At 35.0% G+C, this 24303-nt stretch overlaps 1 protein-coding gene across 5 annotated transcripts in view; it reads right to left on the bottom strand.

Moving 5' to 3' along the window:
• The window catches only part of DYNC2H1 (dynein cytoplasmic 2 heavy chain 1), a 354596-nt gene extending 331038 nt beyond the window's left edge, over nucleotides 1-23558 (bottom strand). For 3 of the 5 annotated variants that reach the window (XM_031653015.1, XM_031653014.1, XM_031653012.1), the window contains exons 1-13: nucleotides 23185-23555; nucleotides 18411-18581; nucleotides 17883-18018; nucleotides 16838-16956; nucleotides 15414-15558; nucleotides 14428-14660; nucleotides 11707-11841; nucleotides 11486-11599; nucleotides 11252-11363; nucleotides 10792-10916; nucleotides 9292-9467; nucleotides 6794-6989; nucleotides 3390-3485 (exon numbers count right to left, since the gene is read on the bottom strand). In XM_031653015.1, coding sequence (XP_031508875.1) covers nucleotides 3390-3485; nucleotides 6794-6989; nucleotides 9292-9467; nucleotides 10792-10916; nucleotides 11252-11363; nucleotides 11486-11599; nucleotides 11707-11841; nucleotides 14428-14660; nucleotides 15414-15558; nucleotides 16838-16956; nucleotides 17883-18018; nucleotides 18411-18581; nucleotides 23185-23379 — 1953 coding nt within the window. In that variant the 5' untranslated portion in view covers nucleotides 23380-23555. Of the gene's footprint in view, nucleotides 1-3389; nucleotides 3486-6793; nucleotides 6990-9291; nucleotides 9468-10791; nucleotides 10917-11251; nucleotides 11364-11485; nucleotides 11600-11706; nucleotides 11842-14427; nucleotides 14661-15413; nucleotides 15559-16837; nucleotides 16957-17882; nucleotides 18019-18410; nucleotides 18582-23184 lie in introns of all 5 variants that reach the window. The other 2 variants (XM_031653013.1, XM_031653016.1) reach the window with 2 other exon arrangements.
• Between the last annotated feature and the right edge of the window lie 745 nt (nucleotides 23559-24303).

The raw sequence follows: 24303 nt of genomic DNA on the forward strand, positions 1-24303 counted from the left end.
ATTATCTGACAAGGATTTTAAGGCAGCCATCATAAAAATGCTTCAACAGGCAGTTACAAATTCTCTTGAAACTACTGAAAAACAGAAAATCTCAAGAAAAAAATAGAATTATAAAAAAAAACTAGATGGAATATATAGAACTGAAAAATACAATAACAGAAATGTAAAACTGGCTGGATGGGCTCAATAGCAGTGTCGAGATGTCAGAGGATATAATCAGTACATTTGAGAACAAATCAATAGAATTTACCTAATTTGAACAACAAAGAGAAAATAAAGGGAAAAATGAACAGAGGCTCTGAGAAAAAAGAGCTAATATATATATTAGCTTCCAAGGATTTTATATATATACATACATGCTTTCTAAGCAGTATATGTGTATATATATACATGCTTCCTAAAAGGAAGAAGAGAGAAAAACTAAGAAAAACAATACATTCAAAAGACAGTAACTGAAAACCTAACAAATTTGGCAAAAGACGTAAACCTACAGATTCAAGAAGCTGAGTAAACTCCAAATAGGATAAACTTAAAAAAGGATTCTATGCTTTCCTAGACAATAATTAAACTTCTGAAAACTAAAGACAAAGGTTCTTTGAAAACTTGAAAGGAGCCAAAGAGAAACAATGCATTATTCAGAAAGGAATACAAATTCGAATGACAATAGTTTGTCAGCTGAAATCACAGATGCCAGCAGGAAGTGGAAAATGTTTAAAGTGCTTAAAAAAAAAAAAAAAAAGTCAAATATGCATTTTATATCTAGTTAAAATACCCTTCAGGAATGGGTGAAAAGGAAAACATTATCAGACAAAGGAAAGATAAGCAAATTTGTCACTAGCACACCTAATCCTAAACCATGGCTAAAGGAAGTTAGTTCTTTAAAGAAAGAAAAAATACCAAAAGGAGCACAGAACTTCAGAAAAAAAAAAGAATATTGGGATAAGTAAAAAATATAACTATACAATAAGCTATCCTTTTTGTCACGAGTTTCTTAAATCATATTTGATGACTGCGGGAAAAATTATAACACCATCTGATGTGGTTTCAATGTATATAGGGAAAATATTTAAGACAAATATATCAAAGTAGAGAGAGTGAAGAAATCTATATAGAAGAAAAGTTTCTATACTTCACTTGAAGTGGTCAATGAAGGCATAGTAAGTCTCTGGATTATAGGAGATGCTCAATAAATAGCTGATGAATTAAAAAGTATTTACTGAGTAATTACTATATACCACTTACTGTTCTATCGCTTGAAAATATGAAAATAAATAAATTACAGTCTAATTTTCTACAATATAGTAAGTAGACAGCGCATCATACAGAACCTTAATGTTCTCTCTACACCTATCCTAGTTTTATAAGCACTACTGTGTCTCATTTAACATGTTAAATATAATTATTTACTTCTCACAACACAATTTTGCAAAATAAGTTTCCTCCTCAGAAATATCACAGACGTTATTTTAAACAAATTTATTAGAAGAAAAAGTTGTAAGGGCTTACAACTAAAATGATCTACACATTAGGGGAAAAAAGGTAAAAAATAATAAAGTGTGATTCCATTTCCAAAACTATGCATACTTTTTAAAAATATGAATACATTTTCAAAAATATGCATAGAAAAATATTTGAAAGGATATACACCAGACTTTTTTAAACAGTCATTTCTTGATGGTATGATTATATGACATTTTTTTTATTTTTGTTTACCTATGTTTTTAAACTTTGCATTATAAATTCATGTTAATCTCTGCCAACAAGAAAAAAAGTGCTTTTAATAACATCTATAATATGAATAATATAAATTCTAGAATTATTAAGCTTCAGAACTAGTGTGCAGAAAAGAGTTAACATAGCAGGTCTGACTACCATCCTTCAAAAGACCTGCTTAAAAGAATCCCCTTAGCTGGCATTTGGGAACTTAGATTTCAGAAGCATTCCTACCACTCTAACTGATAAGAGTGGCTCACTGGACCTGAATAACATGGTTTACGCTGAATATTTGCTTTCCTTCCGGGAGTTTGGAATTTCAGTGCATACTAGACAGAAAGTGTCTACGTGACCACCCCTGATAAAAACCTAGGTTTTGAGTCTCTAATGATCTTCTCCAGTAACACAAGATTTCACATGTGTTGCAATTTGTTGCTGCAAAAAATAAGTACACCCTGTGTGACTCCACTGGGAGAGGACTCTTAGAAGTCTGTACCTGTTTTCTTGGGACTTCACCCCATCATGCACCTCTCCCTTTGCTAATTTTGCTTTGTATGCATTCACCGTAATAAATACTGCTATGAGTATGACCATACACTGAGTCCTGTGGATCCTCCAAGCAAATAAAAGAACCTGGGCTGGTCCTGTGGACCCTGACACAACTAGTTATCCACTTTCAAACAGAAAAAAAAAAATGGCATATACCTCTTCTGCCTATTTTTGTCAAACATTTCATGTCTATGAAGTCTAAAAATACAGACTTCAAAAAGTTAGTAGTCACATAGTAATATTCAGTTTAAACACTATTATAGGTTTTCCTAATTTCTTTTATCTCTTTTTTGGTTTTTTTTTTTTTTTTTTTTTTTTTTTTAGATGGAGTCACTCTGTCTCCCAGGCTGGAGTGCAGTGGTGTGATCTCAACCCACTGCAACCTCCACCTCCTGGGTTCAAGCAATTCTCCTGCCTCAGCCTCCCGAATAGCTGGGATTACAGGCACCCACCACCATGCCAGGCTAATTTTTTTATATTTTTAGTTGAGATGGGTTTCACCATGTTGGCCAGGCTGGTCTCAAACCCCTGACCTCAGGTGATCTACCCACCTCAGCCTCCCGAATAGCTGGGTTACAGGCACCCACCACCACGCCTGGCTAATTTTTTTGTATTTTTAGTTGAGATGGGCTTTTACCATGTTGTTTTCACTCAAACCCCTAACCTCAGGTGACCCACCCACCTTGGCCTCCCGAAGTGCTGGGATAACAGGCGTGAGTCACTGTGCCCAGCCTCCTAATTTCTTATATATGGACATTTAAATAACCACAAATAAAAAGCAAGTAAGTCTTACATTACAAAATTGGGAGATGGTAGAAAAGGTCTAAGGAACCTTGTGTATAAGGACCTCAAACTTCAGAGAATAAATGAATATGACATCATGCAAATCATATTCTATCTATATCAATGCAATTGATCAAAATCAGTACCAAAGTATATTAAGTATTCTAACCACTTCAATGTACAGTTGGAGAAAAAGTTTTACTTGTTAAGAGTGAAGGAAGTCCCTGGAAGCGAAACAAAATCTAGATCATTTGCTATGTTAAGCTGAAGGGAACACCAGAAAATTAAGAATTAAACACTTGACATGTAAAATCTAATTATAATAAAATTAAAAGTTCATTTACCTTAATTATCTGTTCAAATGCTAAGGCAGACTGTAACATCATCGGCCTCTGACTTTGAATCATTTGTTGATCAATAGAATTATAAAAATGTGCCACCTACAAAGTAAAAGTCCAATTCGTAATAATTAATAACTTCATTTTTAATTTTTCTTGATTTTTAATTGTTTGAATGAAAATATTAACTTTTCTCAATCCTAAAATTTAAACAGAAAATAGGTTTTTAATCTACAATAGGGCATTTGTTCATATATTAATATACACAATCAACAAGTAAGTGTTGAGTTCCTACAATCTGCCAATCATGTCCTGAGGTCTGATTAAACATAGATTATAAAACTTTGTTCCTGGAATCAAGAAGTTCAAAATCTCATAGGAAAGAAGGAACTCAGTGAAGCATGTTAAGTGCTAAGAAACTAAATTCTTAATTCCTGCACTTCTCCAAATCCACTCCTTCTTTTCTCAGTATATGCCACAATAATTTATTCACGTCTCAGACCAAAAATTCTTCGAGATGTCCTTAATGCTTCTCTCATATTCCACATCAGCAAAAGCCTATTGCCTATACTCTCAAAATATATCTTGAATCCAACCACTTTCCCCAACCCCCATCAATTGCATCCCAATCCACACACTCCCATCTCTCGGCAAGACCAGCGCAACAGACTTCCTAACTGGTCTCTCTGCTTCCAATCATGGCCTCTTATAGTCTATTTAAAGCAGCCAGAGTGGTCTTTTTTAAACATATATCACACCTCTTGCCTACACAAAACCTAATGACTTCCCAAAACGCTTGAGAATAAAACCCCAAAATCCCAAAACCATCACTTAAAAACTTTCCAATTGTCTCCCAATATACTAAAGAATGAGCCAAACTGGCCTCTTTACTATTATTCTCACCTAACAAGTGAGGCTTCCTTCTAGAATTCTACATCTGCCATTCCCTCTCCCTGGAATAGTCTTCCTCTAGACATTTGCATGGTTCTTTTGCCTACTTTATGTCATGTCTCTTCTCAAACATTATCTCTCCATCAAGGCATACCTAACCTGACCAGTCAGTATAAAATAGCAGTCTTTGTCACAATATCTTTATTCTGTTTTATTCTTCTTCAAGGCATTTATCACTATCACTGCCTAACATTGCATTATATATTTAGGTGTTTGTTATCTGTCTCTCCTACTGGAATGACAGCTCTAAGAACAGAGCCAAGCAAACAGCAAGCACTCAACAAACACTTGTTGAATTAATAAATAGAGATCCTACAAAGAACAGTGGTGGACAAAGAAGGACACTGTCAACTGCATTGGTGGAAAAAGGAGAGGTTCAGGGAATAAGATCAAGTGGACACCCTGGGCATTTAAGTCTAAGGCGTTCAAGGAGACTATTAATTTTTATGTCCCCAGCACCTCACAAAATTCTTGGCACATAGTAGATGCTTAAAAAATATTTCTTAAGTAATTTTATAGAGCTCCTCTTCTTTCCACTAATACATATAAAAATATACTTTATTTGGTGGGGAAAACCCACTCTACTTATTCTGTACCACAAAAATAGGCCCAGAAAAAGTACAATCAGGAAAACAAGAAGCAATAGAATAGTATGTATTCTATTACAATCTGGCCATACTGCTATCTATCCAACATTCTACTTTATACACCCTATTCCAGCTAAATATCTGCTCAGAAATAAAGGAATATATAAATAGATTTTCCCAGGTGTTCTTCCAGGGTAAGTACAAATACCTATTACCATTCATTTTTTGAGCTCGTATTGTGTAAGACTAAATACTTACCGTATTAAAGTAAGTAAGCCTCTCTGCTTTTAAGGAGTCGCTCCGACTGAAATGATCACCCAATCCTCTGTGTACTTGAGAAAAATGTATGTACACGCTTCCAGACTCACATCAATCATTCCTCTGAAAAGACTTACCTGCTACTACTTCTATCCCTACATAGGAAAAGAATTGAAACTCCCTGCCTCTATGCTTTCACAAGACTTCCTGAACATCTGTAATATAGTACTTATAATACATTAAATATTGATCTACTTGTCCATCACTATATTGAAATGAAACAAATATGGGCTCTAGAGTCAGAGAAACTTGATATCAAATCCCAGCTTCATAACTTACTCTCTATGTGGCACTGGGAAAACTTTGTTAAACATCTGATCCCCAATTAGATCAGTGGTACAATGGGGAATTAACTAAAAATAACATAATTAAAGCATCTACCACAAGGCCTGATATTTAATGAGCACTCGATGTTTAGTTTGCTCTCTCCCACTAGACCAGTGATTCTCAACCAAAGCAGAGTATACCTCAGGGGAACATTTGGCAATGTTAAGAGATATTTTTGATTGGCAGCACTAAGCAGATGCTATTGGATATACTAGGTGCAGGACAAGAATGCCAATAAAAAGCATACAAAGCAAAGCACAGCCCCCTAAAAAAAGAATTGATCCAAACTATCAAAAGTAAAGAGGCTAAGAAATTCCGTGCCTGACTATGACAGTAATGTATTCATTTTTGTATCCTCACTACACTATGCATGACAGGGTAGATCCTCAATGAATCTTTGTTGAGTAAAAGAATAAATGAAAGACCAAATATACAAGATACTGTTCCTGCCATCTAAAATACAATAATAAAGTCAAAGAAAAGATGAAAAAAATCAGATACAATATGAGAAGTATTATAATAGTAATTTTCACACTGCCCAAAGAATAAAAATCAACTAAAGAAAGACACAACAGAGAAAGTGACTTGTGAATTGGAAATTAAACAATCACACTGAGTTTTCCAATCAGAGAACAGATTTAAATGCATGGATATATGTTCAGATAAAAGCAAAGTTTTATATTACTGAAGCATAGGGTACAGTATGACAGGGAAGTGCATAGGTAGTAAAGGCCAAAACCAGTCAGTTTAGTAGGGTCATGATTAAGAAGGGCCTTGTATGCCATGTTATGGAGATACACCGTGAGCCAATAATAGTTGATTTTTAGGCAAGTGACATGATGGCGATATCACTGAGAAAATGACTAGAAACAGAAACCATTCATCAACCTGATAATTATTTATGACTCTGCCCCTAGAAGGTAGGCAGAGGACTCCTTAATTAGAAAGTCCTTTAAAACCTATGCAAGTAACATGAAACAAAAGAAGGAAGAATAACATACTATTTTCCAAATGCTTTTTAGAGTGAAAAGCAATAAACAATAACAATTTAATAAATTCCTTATAGGTTACAAAGCAAGTTTTGTAACAGACTCATTTAGTAAACCATAATTTCACAGCTGGCAGTGCTATTCCATTAGCCTTAAAAAAAAAAAAAGACTTTAGCATATTCTAGTCTAATGTAATGAACTCCAAATAGGTAGGTATTCAAAAAATATAATTTCATACTTGTTTAAGAATAATTGCTTGCTTGCAGAATTTCTGCGCAATGTTTGCAACTTGCTGTATTTTGGCAGGAATAACAAAGCCAAGTGCAGAGAGCTGACGAACTTCTCTCAGAAGAATCACCAAACGATCTGAATAATGCACTTTTAGTGATCCATCATTAGAATCCAATTCCATAATTCGACTACTAGCCTCAATACTACAAAACAAAATAAATAACCTGTTAAGTTTCATGTTCTCACTGTTTTGACTAATAAACACAATAGTTTTTACAACTTTTCTGTACATCTAATATTAGCTCGAAGTTAAAAAAAAATTTTATTATAGCTTTTAAGATGTGAGTTTTTTCTATACATTATTTCACAAGTCAGATTTTGGAAACAACTGCAATATCCAAAATATATCATCACATTAATATTTCAACCAAGCAGTTTTAAAGTAAGAAAAATCGATTTCTTAATGTTTCAGCTAAAACTCAAAATTGACATCATACCCACGATAAAGAAAAAATTTTGATTCATTTTCTAAAGATACCTTCGATTGTTTTAAAAAATCAGCCTAACTTGCGTCTTTAGTACTTTTATTAAAAGATAAATAATATCAAAATGGTAGGAGTAGAGATATTAAAACGTTTCATTCTTCTACCCTTTGTTTCACTCTCTAGTAATTGTCCTTTTTGTGTGTTTCTTGTAAAGGCTATAATAGCAAATGTTACTTTGGGGAGCTCAAATCAGAATGGATTCCAAAAATGCTGAACTAAGTCCAGCAACAGGTATTATGCTTTCATCACCTTCCTTTAGGATTAGGTTTATATAATGCCTCTTTCCTTTTTTCTTTTTTTTCTTTTGAGACAGGGTCTTGCTCCAACACCCAGTCTGGAATGCAGTAAAGCAATCATGGCTCACTACAGCCTTGAACTCCCTGAGCTCAAAGATTCCTCCCATCTCAGTCTCCTAAGTAACTGGGACAACAGGCAAGTCACCATGTTCAGCTAATTTTTTTTGTCTTTTGTAGAGACAGAATTTCGCCATGTTGCTCAGGCTGGCCTCAAACTGCTGGGTTTAAGTGATCCTCCCACCTCGGCCTCCCAATGTACTGGGATTACAGGCATGAGCCATCACACCCAGCCTCATTATTTCAAAACACCCTCACAATTAAGAAAAATTGCAGGTATTAGAAGGTAACCTACTCAAAAACAAAGAACAAAAGTATTCAGCTTATGTAATAGCATATAAAACAAAATATAATAAAAAGTAGAATACTTTAAAATGGCTTAAAATGATGATTTAGCCCAAATTTTCCTATATACACATAAAGCATGCCAGTAAACTATTATGGTGACTCTTTTTGCCTTTATTCAGGATTGATCTTCAAAGTTAGTTTGTATATACCAGCATTTCCCAAAATATTTCCAAAAACAGATTGATGATTCTATGGGACAACAAATAGGTCTAAAAAAGAAAAAACAAAGGCAGGAGGAGGGGGGTTTCAAAACCAAATGAGAAACGCTGTGTGGAAGGAACAAAGTTAAACAAACTTATTAACAGCAGATCTCAGACCATTGGTATGCTACCATGCTAGTGGACCTCCGCTGAAGCTCTAATGATGAAGTATGCAAATTTTCCAAAATTAGCTGACTAAAGCACTGTGGTTTTTGTTTGTTTGTTTTTTGTTTTTCTTGTTTGGAGTATCTCTCATGTTTTAGGCTCAAAGTAGAAGGAGAAAGAACTAAATGGCATAAAATTATAATCATTATGCCCTAACACCCTTCAGTTTCCTCTATTTTTTCTCCAGAGCCAGAATTCTAGATTTTAAAAGAATTATTCAATTTAAGAGGTACTATTTTTGGCCTAATTATCCTTTGTAGCAGTATAGGGAAAATGAAAACTTCATTTATGGACAAAGTTACTTTTAAAAAGACATGACGAGTTTCTAAAAATAACCACAATAATATGCTGGAGACAGTGGACCTAAAGTACAAAGAAACTGACTTTTTTAAACTATCCATTTTAAATCCCCATTAGAATTAATAAGGTTAACTCATTAATACATTCAATATAGCTCAATAAATATTTACCAAAGCCTTATTATGTGGGGCACCATGAAGAAATACTCCCTGTCTCAAGGAGTTTAAAAATAATACAATTTTACAAAACTGCAACATTGTTTAAAGTGTATGTGTGTGTGTATAATATTAATGTAAAAAGGTAGAAAAACATATATAAATACCAATAACAAAAAAGCATGAGGGAAGGGCTAATTCTAAAATGGGAATTCCTAATTCTGGGGAACAGACAAGAGAAACAAGAGGGAGGCAGTTAACTAAATTATCAAAGTTTCCAGCCTTAATGAATTAAAAGTTGATGATCCAAAACAAAAAAAAAAAAATTAGAAGAGGAGTAGCAAGTTTGGAAAAAGGAAAAAGATAATTAATTCCATCTGGGTATTTGAATTAATAACATATGGTTTTGGATTTTACAGTTTAATACATCTATACTTACCACAAACCAGATCTGGAATCAGATAAACCTGATTGAATATCCCTGGACCAATCATCAAACTGTTCTTGTTCATATAGTTTAAGCTGGTCTAAGAGATCTTCAGCATTTCGATGGAAACATCGAAATCCTGACAAGTCAGATAAAAGAGCCTCTGCAATCTTGATAGTATCATCGACCTTAAAAAGTCAGATTACAAAGATGTGTGCATTATTTAAATTCCAAAAAATTAGCATAAAGTAAGGAGTCCCCTTCTCTGATTTGTGATTCAGAAATTATTTCCCTTTTCATCTACAAACAGTGAAACAGAAGAGTTACCAAAGAATATAAAAATATCAACCCCTACTTTGCTTCTGAATTACACAGCCGCAGAATAGCAAACACAAGAGGATAACCCATACAAGGCATAACTCCAAGAATAAAATGGACAGTAAAGGGAAAGTCAGCCCTCAAAATATCTGTGCCCCAGTGATTTTTCAGAGGAAACTCTGGGAACTTCAGCATTACTCCTAAACATGTTCAGTAATAATTTCAGCCCTTAGCAACATGCTCCGATTAACAGCTCAAATGGTAATTAGGCCAATGAGAATGTCAATTAAGAGACATAAATGCCTTTCCTCCACAACTGTACGGAGAACATTACAGCACCCTGGAAAACTGACTGACAGAATCATTAGGCAGAATATATCAGAAAATAAAACATCAAAAATACAAACCTGAATAAGCAGAAATGTCAAATATGCCGGCTTTTGTAATATTCCATGAGGTCTTGCTCTTACTCACAGACTATAATCAATTAACATTTATTGTACAAATCTAATGCAAGACACTGGACCACATACTAGTTAGTAATCCATAAGAGTCTTAGGTCAATTTTAATAGTATTAAAATAATAATCATTTAAATCTATAAATTGCTGTCACTACCTTAGACCATACCTTTTACCTTTCCTTTAACTTCCTTTCAACCTAAAGTGATTTAGTTACATAAACATACTTGCAGGTAAGACTTTGCAACTACTAAAATTTTACAATAATTTTTTTTTTTTGAGATAGCATCTCTTTCTGTCATCCACCACGGAGTGCTGTGGCACAATTATGGCTCACTGCAGCCTCAATATCCCAGGCTCAGGTGATCCTCCCACCTCAGTCTCCTGAGTAGCTGGGACTACAGACGGGCACCACCACATCCAGCTCATTTTTGTAAACAATGATTTTTCTTTTTTTTACTCAGTGTAAAGGATGCTTTCCTCCTGAATACAGGTATTTCTTTGGAACAACTGCAATTGGAATAAATGATGTACTATCTCTACAGAAAGAAGGAATAGAACCATTAAAACTTCTCTGCATACTTGTTCAGTGTTCGGCATTTTGTATGAAAATTAGATGGCTGTGCCAAGGAAAACAGAGAATATATTTACTACAACTCTAGAGTACCTTCTACATGCCTTAATTTAGCAGATTTTATAATTAGTACTCTTCATCTTTTTATTAAAATAAATACCTTCAATTCCAACTGGCGAACCCAAACTATATTGTTGACAACTTCTGAAAGATTTTTGCCAGAAAGTGGTCCAGATGCATCACCAGGAATTCCTCGGCACCGAGTCTCAAAGTCTGATCGAAAATCTATAAAATTTAAATCAAATAAATGATTACAAAGAATTATCAAAGATTTCCTAAATAACTTCCATGTACCAAGCACTATGTCAAATGCTATAGATAGAAAAATAATGAGTTGGTCCTTACCCCCCAAGGACTGCACCACGTATCAAATGAAACAGAGAAAGATAATAACTTGTTAATGCAAAAAAACTGTCATTTATAACAGAATAAGTAAATTAATCGTCCACATGAAAATGTCAGAAAAATGTATCTTTAATCCTAAATGGTATGCAACAAAGAAAAAAGTAATATACAAAATTATTCTCTCAAGCAAACACTATAATCTTATAAACTTTTACCTTTAATTGAGTCCACAAGTCTTGCCAGTAAAGTTTCTCTTTCTAATATCAATTCTTTGCTTATAGTTGGACGCTTTACCAACTCTTTATATTTCAAGAATGCTTGAAGAAGCTAATATAAAATAAAATAAGTATACATTCATCCTAACAGATCAACTCAGTAAATATATATATATATATATATCCTAAATAGCTTAAGAGAAATATTAAAAGTGAAATATCTCAATGTTTTACCTGCTGTGGACTGTCTTGAATTTCTGAAATATAACTTTTCAATTTTCCTGCTATTTTTTGTTCCGCAGGTGCAATAATCTTTTCATATTGAGACACTGCAGCTTTCCACAAGGGCTACACACATTAACAACATTGTTAGACTTTAGTATTTTTTAAATCTGTCTTTAAAAAGAACAACATATTCAGTAAACTATATAGACATAAACAAATATATATACAACCTCAGTATATGGATTATATTGCACAGGATTTAGGCCAGTAAAAGGTTCAAATACTCGAGTGAGGCATATGATTTTCTCTTCACTGGCAGGTAAAAAATAGAGAAGCTTCTCATGAATTGTTCTAACAGCCAAGACCTAAAACAAAGTATTAAAAAAACAGAATTTATTTAAATCAAACCATTTGCATAAATAGGTCTAAAATCTAGATATATTGGGCAAGAATTTCTCTAAATTAGGTTCACTAAAAAAAATAAATAAAATAAAACTGAAACTCTAATCCAGAGAACTGACAGGTGACAACAACAAAGTGATGCTCAAAAACATAACTGTTTCATCACACTAACATTAATACGTGTGCTCAAATCTCATGAATATATATAAGACCTAAATATTTTAAACTATGTTTAAAGTTTAACACAGTTTAAAAAACTGTTTAAACTATATTTACAGCTCATTTAAGTAAATTTTTAGAGCCTACCCTTAATATAGTAATAACTTCTGATTTTCATTATTCTGCATTAAATTGCACTTCTAATAATGAAATTACATGTTAACAGCCCTATTTTTTATTATTTACAAACAGCTGGGAAACACATACTGTATTTTGAGCTAAAAATTTCCACCAACAATCAAAAGGTAATCAAAAAGGTTAAGTGAAAACAATTCCTTCTATTTGAGTTGTAAATCTCAGTATAAACTCATGATTTATTTTTCTCTTGCTAAAAATTTACCTATTAGCAGTTTTGTCTACTGACAATGCCTAACAGCATTGATAACTAAGTAACAGCACTTCCCCTACAGATTGTTGTTAAATATCCCCAAAAAAGAATCAGGCTCCTTGAAAAAAATTACTAATTCCAGGTATGAGATATAAAATGTACAACATGGGCTGGACTGGAACACTTTTGGGGGCTTGAAAGCTATCAAAGAAATACTGAAGTTGGCCAGGTGTGGTGGCTCACGCCTGTAATCACAGCACTTTGAGAGGCCGAGGTGGGCGGATGACCTGAGGTCAGGAGTTCAAGACCAGCCTGGCCAACATGGCGAAACTCCATCTCTACTAAAAATACAAAAATTAGCCAGGTGTGGTGGCATGCACCTGTAGTCCCAGCTACTCAGGAGGCTGAGACAGGAGAACTGCTTGATCCTGGGAGGCAGAGATTGCAGTGAGCCAAGATCACCTCATTGTACTCTAACCTGGGCAACATAGCAAGACTCCATCTCAAAAAAAATGGAAAGAAAGAAACACTGAAGTCATGTCAAAATGGCATAAGAGGCAACCTGAAGGGGCACTCTCTGCCCAAAAACTGAACAATTTGAGTATAATAATAATAATAATAAGCAGAATGGACTGAAACACATAAAATAAAAAAATTCATGGGTTCATAATGACACTATCAAAAAACATTTCATTGGTTACCAATGGAACTTACTATGACACTAATCTACTTAATGTTCATTGTTCTAAAAAGTGATCAAAAGAAATAAGCAATTATCTATACTGCCATTTCTATGCAAACTATATTTCAAAGTAACTAAAAAGTTGAAGAAAAAATTCTTCTTATAGAAAAGTCATGACTAATAAAAGCAGAAAGAACACCAGAATTAGAAAATCACCATTTTGTAACTCTTCATGATTAATGACTGCTAAAAGCATTTTTTAAAAGTTGGAAAGCATTATAATGAATTCATCAGATTGATCATACCTGAACCCTCACAGATCAAACTTCATGTCACTAAAAATGGGAAAACCTGATACCACATACATCCTGATATAGCAAGGTGAGAAACGCTATATGGCATAAAAGGGGGGAAACTTTTAAATTAAAAATGTCTCAGGAGACCTATCAACCAAATACAATGGGTGCACCTTGTTTGCAACCTCATTCAAGTAAACCAACTATTTACAAATTTCTGAGAAAATCAGGATAAATACATGCTGGCTAGATATAAAAACATACAAAGAAATTATTGTCATTTTGTTGGCTGTGATAATGGCATTGTGGTTATGTTTTAAGGGTGGAAGTATATAATATCTCTGCTTTAAAAATATTCCAGTAAAAAAAAAAAGGTTAGGGGAAAGGCAGGGAAAAACAAAGATGAGACAAGAACTGAATAATGTCAATGACTATTAAAATTGAATGGTGGATACCTGGACAGTCATTATACTGTTTCACTTTTTAATACGTTTCAAATATTTCATCTTTAAAAAGTTGTTTTTTTTTTTTTAAAGTCTCCAATAAAGAACTATAGTTCTTCTAAGCAAGGCAGGAATAGTCAGTTTCACAATCTTTAAGTAATCTCATTTTGCCTGTCCCTGTAAGCTAAATATATGTTCTTTACTGAAAGTTGTAACTTGTGTAAATTAAGCAATTGTTTCAAATATTTCCACTGAATACCACTTAAAAAGTTGTTCCAACTTAAAAACAATTGCAATAGCCAAAAGATGCCCTGAAAGCTTCCATACATGGTCAAGTGGGCTGATTATCTTTTTACAATAAAGAACAAAATATAAGCTCACAACTATCAAGTTGACCAGTCTCATACCAAATAAAAAGAAAAGATGTGGAAATTGGCCCCAACAAGAACTTTAATTCCTATTCTCTCACAAGACTAATTTCCAGCAGATGTATAGGGCTTATTGATTATAAAATACATTTACAAACAAGTGCAGACATACTTTACATTTAAAGACAAAGATCTAGATAATCAAAGTGATACCTCTTCAAGGCGTTTGCCAAGTTTGTCAAGTGTTTCTGGAAAATATTTTTCATTTTTCCACGGATGAGGAACATAGCGCTGCCACACCTGACCTGTTAGATGATTACAGACTATCACCCACTGTTCACAAATTGAAATACCAGCTTTCAGACTTTCTTTCACAAGATAATAAGGATCTTCCCATAGGTTCAAAGTTCCCAACTTTTTCTGAACAAACCTTCCAAATGAACCACCTAATAAAACAGAAAGCAAAGAGTTTAATGGAAATAAATGTATTTTTACAGAATAATTATAAAATACATGCTTATGACAATATTTTAAAAATATACAAATTAACAAACTAAGGATCTATGAAATATCACATGCACACCCTTAGACTACCACTCTCAGTCACAAATATTTTTAAGATCACACACACATATTGCTTTGCATTTTTGCATCTTTCAATTTTCAATATACCATTACACCTTTTAAGTATAGAAATATATATACAATTTCCTCAAGGCTGCAGAGCCTACTGTATGGATACTGCATTTTGTAAATAATCCTTAATTGCTATTTACTTCTGCTTACCACAAACAATGCTGCAATAAATATATTTGTACATATAACTTTATGTACTTATCTGATATTTCCTTATGAAAATAATGGCAAGGGTATTTTCGAGGTCAAAATATTTAATATTAACAAATAAGCCTATATACTTTATTTTTCAGTTTATTTCAAAGTAGCCTAAATATATGCATAGATACTAAAAATCTATATAAATTTGGTTATATTAATGGTTCAAAGAATTTGACACATGATTTATACTGCCCAACTATATACAAATATCTATTTAAATAATTCTACATTATTTGCTTTAAGACTTACTCTCAATTACAGTATTACATAAAGGAGCATTTTAAGTAAGGACTTAAATGACAAAAAGAAAACAAAATAAGACAGGTTTTCGAAATTCCAAAAGTTCGTTTTTTTACTAGTACCTATGATGTCTAAGAGATGCAACATTCGTGACTCAGGATAATGATCATGTTCTGTTTGTCTCCACACATCATCTACAACATCCTGAGTAGTCTCCACCAAGTCGACAACTTCTAGTAAGGATAGACTGTCCAAGTTATAAAACTCCTAGAACAAAAATGCACTAATTTTTAAACATAATTATATTTGTACCTTGGGTAATATAATCAAAATGTTCCCAGGCCTTTTCAACTGCCACAAGTCTAACATTTGCCATATTATTTTTCTCCTCCTTTTTCTAACAGCTGATAACTACTTCTATCCAAATACCCTATAATTTCCCCCCAAACATAAATGTCATGAAAAGACAAAATATAAAAATTGTAAAAAGTCTACTCATTCATGTACACAATTGGCCTAATTTTCTTTAAATTTTGATTTTTTAAAAGTTACCCAATAAAGGTGATCTCAACTCCACATATGCACTACCCACTGTAGTTCACATGTCTTTATTCATTCATTATTAATTCACAATATTATGTTTAATCACACAACCACAGTCAAGATTTATCATGCTATTTTCATCACTGTTACCCAAAAAAGCTTAAAACCATTTAAAACACTCTATTAAAATATTATTGAAATAACAGTGGAAAGGAGTAGAAAATCAATATATATTTGTTTTGAAAAGAATAGACTTCTTATGTTCATACGTAAAATGGTTACTCAATTTCAATGCAGACACATAAAGGAATAATCAATTAAATAAGCATAAAACTAAGATTTTTTATATTTCAGATTACTTCAAAATGCTAATTTGAACAAAGTGAACACCCATTCAAAAGAACATATTACCTGTACATGGATAAACCTGTTATATTTGTTTTTCACTATGTACCTGCAGAAAAGTAATTTGGGGGTTTTTTTGCTTTTGGGGTTTTTTTTGAGATGGAGTCTCACGCTGTCGTCCAGGCTGGAGTGCAATGGCACAATCTCTGCTCACTGCAACCTCTACCTCCCAGGTTCAGGCGATTATCCTGCCTCAGCCTCCCGAGTAGCTGGGATTACAGGCGCTCACCACCACTCCCGGCTAATTTTTGTATTTTTAGTAGAGACGGGATTTCACTGTGTTGGCCAGGCTGGTCTCGAACTCCTGACCTCTAGTGATCCGCCCACCTCAGCTTCCCAAAGTGCTGGGATTACAGGTGGGAGCCACCATGCCCAGGTGTAATTTCGTTATTGAGAAAAAGATTTTATAGAGATTAGAATTTAACTAAGTTTTGGATTTCTCAATTCATTTTATATATACAACTTAAACTTTTCTACATATAATCTATTTTGTTCACAATCATCAAGTAGATTTTAAAACAGAGGAGAGGCTGTAAAAATTGAATCCTAAAGTACTTTTATAAGAAGCCCAATATATAACCATGTATGAATCACATACTCTTGCAATTGTTTCAAATAATTCTTTAAAATAATTGGCTCTTTCTTTACTAATCTGTTTATTTCCACGGTGAGCTTGTTCTATCCAAAACTGGAATTCATCACTTGGTGTAAGGATACCTGTAAAAGTCAAGAGGGGAAAAAAAAATGGTATAGAATATCAGAGAAAAAAAATGAATACAAAACAGCACAGCAGCAAAATATTTGAGTCATCTAACACATATGCTCCTAGCTGAGGTCAAACAGGTGACACTTCCTTATTGTTTCCTATTTCATACTATAAACAAGTGTCCTTCCTGCAGTCTACTTAGTGCCACATTTTTCAGATCTCTGTTCTTTTTGTTAGTGATTCAGTTTAAAATGGCCCCCCAAAAAAGTGCTAAATTGCTGTCTAGTGTTCCAAATCACAAGAAGGTTGTAATGTGCCTTACAGAAAAAATATATGTTAGTTAAGCTTCATTCAGGCGTGAGTTACAGTGCTGTTAGCCATGAAGTCAATGTTAATGAATCAACAATATATATGAATTAAAGTGTCTTTAAAGAGAAAAAAAAAATAAGGTTATGTATTGATCAGTTGATGAGATGTTGTGACCAGGGGCTCAAAGGAATCTCACCCTGTACTGCTCCTAGAAACAAAGGTTCAATATTCACTAACTCAGTGTTTACAGTGACTTTATAGAACATAACTACTGCCTTGGCACTTTGGGAGGCCTAGTAGTGAGGATCCGTTGAGGCCAGCAGTTTGACACCAGCCTGGGCAACAGACCAAGACCCCATCTCTACAAGAACTAAAATAAATTAGCCAGTGGATAGTGGTATGCACGTGTAATTCTAGCTACTCTGGAGGCTCAAGCTAGATTGCACATTATTAACAATTATATTTTCCTCTTCTCCACATCCACATAAATCTACTCTTTTTTTTTTAAACCAATGCTTAGAGAAATTCCAAAAGTATTTGAAGAAATCTATAAAGAAATACGTTCATTTACTAATGTACTAATGAGACAATCATTTTGTACTTTCTTTTATTAAGCTATGGTGAATACCTCGTGTGTCATCTTCCTTAAATTTCAATTTTGTTAAGTTAGTGTCTGATCTTCGTAGAACTATACCCAACCCAGCTTCTAGTTCACTCAAAAGATTCTGAAGTTTGGGATCAAAATTTCTGCTCCATTCCTGATCCTAAATAAAAACAGACAAGAGCAACCAAGATTGATCAAAATTCTGCTAATCAAATTGGCTTCCCAAAACACTGTCCAAAAACCCATTTTTCTTAAAGCCTGCCACTACTTCCACTTCATAAGAAGAATAAAAAGTCCTCTCAACAGTTAAAACTATGAAAAGCATCTAATGTAGAAATGTTAAGAGTTGATGTGGATTGCATTTTATACCTTTCTCCAATTTCTCTATTTTTTACCACAACTTACATTAAAATTTAAGTTTAAAAAAAGTTAGGAAATTTTAATTAAAATTGAAACACTAATAACATTAACAGTAAAAATAGATATTTATGTTTATATGAAAACATTTCTCCAAATACCTCAGTTAAAAAAAATGACAGCTACTTTTCTCACCTTTAACAACATTGGTGCGAATACTTGCCGTACTGCTTGGTAAAGAGAACTAATAGGGGACTCTAACATAGATGAAACAAGAATGTTATCATGTAGATTCTCATCGGTAATTACTTCAGGTCGCAGCTTGAAAAACACCAGCACTTTATCTTTGGTGTCACCAAACTCAATCTAAAGTGACAAATGATTTTTAATGTTATTGGCATAAAATTTAATATTTGAAAAAAATGTATACAAAGTTGTATCACTATAATTATACCTCTTGGAAAAAAATAGTTACTTTAAAAATAAATACATTAAAACCAATTTATCTCTTCTCTCCTTAAGAATACTTCAGTTTAAAAACCTATTCCCACTTACGTTCGATCATAAATTATTTATAAACATAAAACAATACATACATTATTGACAGCTAACTATTCCATTCCAGCAAGATTCCATTCCAGCCAGATTCCATTCCAGCCAGAATCAGTAATAGTACAGATGAAAGCTGTATGCTCCAGGTACACAATGAATAGTGCACTTCTCTAGTAACCCAGAAAGTCTATAACAAAATGTTAATTACCCCCTTACCTAGAAAAAGCATTTTAAAAGGTGCTTTTAAAAGTATACAGGCACTCAAAACTACCAAAACGAATTTAAGTTGTCTATCTCCTAAAATTAACTTTATCTTAACTGAAAATTTTTCCTTAAAGAATTAAGAGCATAAAACTTTTTTGTTAAATTGTCATATAGCTAGATTATTTTAAATCAGAACCAGGTGAACTCAATTGGAATTCATTACAGCAACCTTGTTTAAAATAGGTCAGTTCACAGTAATTAGTTCATTAGCTGAGAAGTATACTAGTCAAAGGAAGTTTTTGCATTTTACACACATTTTCAGTTATTCTCATTTCTTTTTTCAGGAAAAGAAGTCTACGAATTAAAAAGCTTTCAAACAAGGTCACTGCTGTGTATGAAGAACAGCTATAGGTCTCACGCCACTTTTTTCTATCCAAAAAATTACATTTTTGACTGCTGGAAAGGAGCTGAAACTTTCTGTTACTGCTCAAACGCTTATAATATTTCATGACACACGGAAAGTATATGAAAATCCACGTCGGTGTCCATAAAGTTTTGTTAGAACACAGCCATTCCCATTCAATTACATGTATTATTACAAAGTTGATTACATGTCTGCTTTCACACTCAAAGGCCAAGTTGTAGCTGCAATGGAGCCCTTGTTGCCTGCAATATTATCTGACCCATTACAGAAAAAGTTTGCGAACCTCTGTCCTAAAGCATAAACCAGATCACAGCTCTCTCTTGCTTAAGATTACCAATAACTCCCTATTTCAATTTAAATGGTGTACAAGGTCCGAAATGATCAGCCTATGCCTTATTCTCCATTCTCATCTACCACAATGTTCCTTCATACCATAAACTTCAGCCACCACTCTGGATTTTTTTTTCTTGCCCCTCGAAACTAAGTTAAAACCCAGCTCAGGGCCTTGGTACTTACAGTTTCTTTAGCTTAGAACACTCTTCCCCCAGATTATGTCTGCCTGCAACTCATCATTCAAATCTCACTTCAAAGATAACTAATCCAGAGACGTATTATCTCCCACCCTATATATATCTGTAGTTCCCCAGCCCACCCCATCACTACTATAACATTATTTTTATCTTAACGGCACTTATCAATACCCAAAATGATGTTACATATATCTGTAGCATGTGTTTAGCCTACCTTTGTCCATTCCAATGTTACTCCTTTAAGATACGGACTCTGTGTTCATGGTTTTGTCCCCAGTACTAGTAGGTAGTCAATAAATATTTGCTGACTTATTAACTTATTGAACCATGCTAACTATCAGGCATCTAAAGTACAACTGAAGACATAACAAAATATTTTCAAATATGACTCAACACCTGTAGTGATGTGTACAACTAAAAATAACAGATACATCGTTGGGCTTTACTAGTAATAGTTTTAACTTAAAAAAAAAAAGTTCTAACTTCAACTTTCAAATACCCAAGCTAAGATACAGTTTCACAAATCCAAACCCTTTTCCATCTTTCCTACTGCATTCTTTTTTTTTTTAATTTGTAATCTTTTTTTTTTAATTAATTTATTATTATTATTATACTTTAAGTTCTAGGGTACATGTCCATAACGTGCAGGTTTGTTACATATGTATACTTGTGCCATGTTGGTGTGCTGCACCCATCAACTCGTCAGCACCCATCAACTCGTCATTTACATCAGTTATAACTCCCAATGCAATCCCTCCCCCCTCCCCCCTCCCCATGATAGGCCCCGGTGTGTGATGTTCCCCTTCCCGAGTCCAAGTGATCTCATTGTTCAGTTCCCACCTATGAGTGAGAACATGCGGTGTTTGGTTTTCTGTTCCTGTGATAGTTTGCTAAGAATGATGGTTTCCAGCTGCATCCATGTCCCTACAAAGGACACAAACTCATCCTTTTTTATGGATGCATAGTATTCCATGGTGTATATGTGCCACATTTTCTTAATCCAGTCTGTCACTGATGGACATTTGGGTTGATTCCAAGTCTTTGCTATTGTGAATAGTGCCGCAATAAACATACGTGTGCATGTGTCTTTATAGCAGCATGATTTATAATCCTTTGGGTATATACCCAGTAATGGGATGGCTGGGTCATATGGTACATCTAGTTCTAGATCCTTGAGGAATCGCCATACTGTTTTCCATAATGGTTGAACTAGTTTACAATCCCACCAACAGTGTAAAAGTGTTCCTATTTCTCTACATCCTCTCCAGCACCTGTTGTTTCCTGACTTTTTAATGATTGCCATTCTAACTGGTGTGAGATGGTATCTCATTGTGGTTTTGATTTGCATTTCTCTGATGGCCAGTGATGATGAGCATTTTTTCATGTGTCTGTTGGCTGTATGAATGTCTTCTTTTGAGATGCTACTGCATTCTATCTGAACTTTCAGTGACATTTACAACAGTGTGCCCTGATTTTATCATTTGCCAAGTATATGTCATCCTAAGCCACTAGAGTGAGTCTGGGAAAGGCAGAAAGCAGGGGGCTCTACCCTGAATTACACTACCTATTGGAGCAAAAGAAAAGTTAACATTTAGGTTGTAACTTTTGTCCCTTACTTTCCTCAGCCATAAAATAAGAATAAGAATAGTTCCTATCTTACAGTGTTGTTATGGATATTAAATGAACGAATACATATAAAGTACTTAGAACAGTGCTTGACAGAGTCTAAAGTGAAAATAAATGTTAGCTATGATTATCCATCCTTTTTATATCTTTGTAAACCCATCAAGCCTGGCAAAGTGCCTTGCATGTATTGAGTTCAAAGTAAATGTTTATTAAATACAATCAAATTAAACCTAAGAATAAATATAGTGAATGGGGTGAATGATTCAATCATCCTATAAAAATGTCCTGAAGCCAGGCGCGGTGGCGCACGCCTGTAATCCCAGCACTTTGGGAGGCCAAGCTGGGTGGATCACCTGAGGTCAGGAGTTCAAGACCAGCCTGACCTACATGGTGAAACCCAGTTTCTACTAAATACAAAAAATTAGCCGGGTGTGGTGGTGCATGCCCTGTAATCCCAGCTACTTGGGAGGCTGAGGCAGGAGAATCGCTTGAACCCGGGAGGCAGAGGTTGCAGTGAGCAGAGATTGCACCATTGCACTCCAGTCTGGGCAATAAGAGCGAAACTCCATCTTAAAAAAAAAAAGGCACTGAATGCTTTTGCTGAGTGTCGAAAACTCTGCTAGACCTAGGGATAAGGGTGAACACAAGAGGAAGAGGTTGAAAATATGTCTTTGTTTTATTAACTTAAATCTATTTACTGAGTCCCCTTTACTGTGTCAGGCAATTTTCTTCTGTGTTTTTTCTTTTAGGTTTATATATATAAGCCCTGATTGCAAATGCAACCCATTTTTTAAGCAATCCTGCCAGTGGAGGGAGCAATGTAATTAATAAATCAGTATATCACATGTTGTACACCAATAAATAATTCAAACTTTATTTTGAAATACATCATTTCGCAAAAATTTAAATTCCTAACTAATCTTTCCCTTGGGCAATGTTAAAATCAGAGGCTGATCCAAAAAAGATAGACTAGAATTTGCCTCAAAAAAAACCTCAAAAGGGGGAGAGAGAAAAAATAAAAATAACTAAGTAAATGTTTTCTTTTTAGTTATAACGTATCTGTAGTCTTTCTTAAAAAGTAGAATATAGGCCGGGCGCGGTGGCTCATGCTTGTAATCCCAGCACTTTGGGAGGCCGAGGAGGGCGGATCACTTGAGGTCAGGAGATGGAGACCAGCCTGGCCAACGTGGTGAAACCCCCGTCTCTACTGAAAATACAGAAATTAGCCAGGCGTGGTGGCGCGAGCCTGCTACTTGGGAGGCTGAGGCACGAGAATTGCTTGAACCCAGGAGGCGGGGGATGCAGTGAGCAGAGATCGCGCCACTACACTACAGCCTAAGCGACAGAGTAAGACTCCGTATAAAAATTTAAAATAAAATAAAATCTAATTGCTTCTATTCAGATGTGTGGAAGGGAAACTTGCTTTGGTCAGGTAGGATGCAAAGCTTGGAAACTATATGCTTAAGCACGAGGCCAAAGCAGCTAAGCCAATAATGCAGGAGAAGTGGAGACAGCCTTGCGTTCCTGAAAAGGATCCGGCTGGTAAAGCTAGAGTGTGACCCGACATCCCTCTGGCTGGGCCTGGGGACTTGAAGAGTGGTCAGGGGTCGGGCAGGAGTGCAAGGAACCGTACCGTATTGGAAAAGGAGATTCCGGCGTCGGATCGCTGCACCCTGAGGAGCATCTGGTTACCGTCATCCAAGAAGTTGTTGATTTCAAGACAGTTGCACAACAGTGGCTGATCCCAGAGTTCAGACATCAGCCCGAAGTAATTCTGGGTAGTAGTGAAGATGAAGAGCTTCCGAACGTCCGCAGTCCCGTTCGCCATGATTGGAAGGGGTGGAGGGAAGTTGGCGGTAGGGGGAAGGAAGAAGAAACCAGTCCGGAGGGAAGTGAAGGGAAGAGAGGAGCTTGGCTCAAACCCCTAGCCCGACCGCGGGACCGCAGAGCTTCGCTGTTGCCAAGGGTAGTCGCTATGGCGACGGAGCGCTACGGCGGCGTCGCTGGCGGCGCGCGGTGGACGTTGCCTTCCCGGGGCACGCGCACGCAAAGCTCGCGGAGGCGATCGACCGCCTCGGAGCTCCTCAGCGGCTCCCTGCGGTTATCGATTGTAAGGGGTTCGGACAAGTTTGTGTTGGCTGTCAAACGTGTCTTTTATTCTTCTTACTGATTTCTTATCACGCATAATCAGAAGAGAGACATCTAGCCTTCAAGTACAGCAGGGTGATCTACATTTAGGAGAGCTGGGTTCCAGTACTCCCTCTCCACGTGCACCTGGTAGCAAACCACACTGTCAGCGTCAAGGTACACATCTGTAAGAGGGGTAAATACTTTCTCACAACCAGGAGTATAGTGCGGATTGTAAGAGATCAGTATTTAAAAATCGCTTTTTAGAGAGGCTTATAAAGAATATGAATTCAATACAATGTTAATTTACTTTCTCAATCGCCCTCTGTTCCTTTCTGTGCTGCTGCATTTCCCAACATTGTTTTTTCTCCTATTAATAATTTTAGAAAAATTTAACCAGCGATTTTTTTCATTGCAATCATTAGCCGAACACAGCCATATTTGTAAAATAGCTAAAATGTACAATGATACTTTTTAGCTTATTTTATAACAACCGCAACCAAATTCTGTGAAAATACGGATATGAAAACAGTCTTTGTCATTTCCTACCCCATGGTATAAATATAAACTATTAAATTGCTGGTCATTCATCTGAACATTCGTCAAACACTCTCAATTCAGTAAT

The sequence above is a fragment of the Papio anubis genome, chromosome 12, assembly GCF_008728515.1.
Source record: "Papio anubis isolate 15944 chromosome 12, Panubis1.0, whole genome shotgun sequence".
Classification (NCBI taxonomy): domain Eukaryota; kingdom Metazoa; phylum Chordata; class Mammalia; order Primates; family Cercopithecidae; genus Papio; species Papio anubis.